General features: G+C 43.2%; 1 protein-coding gene across 1 annotated transcript; it reads right to left on the minus strand.

Moving 5' to 3' along the window:
- Positions 1 to 6: 6 nt before the first annotated feature.
- LOC118732869 (E3 ubiquitin-protein ligase TRIM33-like) lies at positions 7 to 1,044 on the minus strand (the record flags this gene model as incomplete). Its single annotated transcript, XM_036461974.1, has 2 exons — positions 964 to 1,044; positions 7 to 899 (listed from the first exon to the last, which is right to left on the minus strand). Coding segments are annotated over exons 1-2 (900 nt in total), but the record flags the coding sequence as incomplete, so codon positions are not given.
- Between the last annotated feature and the right edge of the window lie 9 nt (positions 1,045 to 1,053).

Genomic DNA, 1,053 nt, shown 5'->3' on the forward strand with positions numbered 1-1,053 from the left:
TGATACATCTTTGGGAATGGAATTTGGTGTTATGAAAGTATTTTTTGTGTGATGTGAGTCGGCGAGACCAAATGGCTGTTCGAAAATATTTGGCTGTTGGTAACTAAGATTATCTTCAGCTTTGTGAGTTATATCTGCCTGCGCAGTTGTCAAAGGAAAGTCCTTTTCCACTTTACAATTGAAATTGTACGGCTCATTCCTCAAATCGCCAGAGGTGCCACCATATGGCTTCCACAAGTAATCGGAAGGCACGCTCACCATAGGCAATTGTGCTTGCCCGTGTTGTTGCTGTTGCTGCTGTTGAAAATTATTATTAAGTGTCAACATATTTTGCTGCTGCTGTTGGTTATATGGATGCTGAAGCTGTCGCACTTGCAGCTGCTGGTGCTGCTGTGCATGCTCTCCCTGTTGTTTTTGTTGCTCTGCACGTAACTGCGATCCTTCTTCCAATGGTGTCTGTGACTGATGCGCCACATTATAGTGCTGATTTAGGGACTCCACACTAAAGAATTTCAGCTGACAACATTGACAGGTGTGGAGTTGAAATACCGATAAAGATTTAACAATACTCTCATTCAGCACTACTATATTTGGTTTGGCATGCGCTTTAGTGGCAACGGTGGGCGATGTAGACGCGGTCACCCCCGATGGGGCAGCACAGGTATCAGCATTTGGTGCAAGAATATCATTTACTGCAGTTACCACCAATGTTTCGTTGTGAATGTGTCCGCTTGCCGTGCCATTAGACAGATTTAGTGAAGCGTCGGCAAAATCACTTACGGAAGTGACTATTGGCCAGGTTGAGAGCGTCTCTGCTGCTGAGGAGTGTGATGATGCGGCCACGTTTTCTGTATTAGCATTATTGGATGGGACGTCATTAATCGAGGAAAAGTTTTCTTCTGAAAAAATTTAATAAAAAATTATATATTTTTTTTAGAAACTTAAACGCGCATATTTGCTTACTATACATTATCGCTGTGTTATCATTGTCACCATGCTGTTGCTTCTCTCCTGCATAGCCCCCCTGTTCGTCATCTTCAGGTTCGGCATTTG

The sequence above is a fragment of the Rhagoletis pomonella genome, unplaced genomic scaffold, assembly GCF_013731165.1.
Source record: "Rhagoletis pomonella isolate Grant_MI unplaced genomic scaffold, Rhpom_1.0 Rhpom_scaffold_31351, whole genome shotgun sequence".
Lineage (NCBI taxonomy): Eukaryota > Metazoa > Arthropoda > Insecta > Diptera > Tephritidae > Rhagoletis > Rhagoletis pomonella.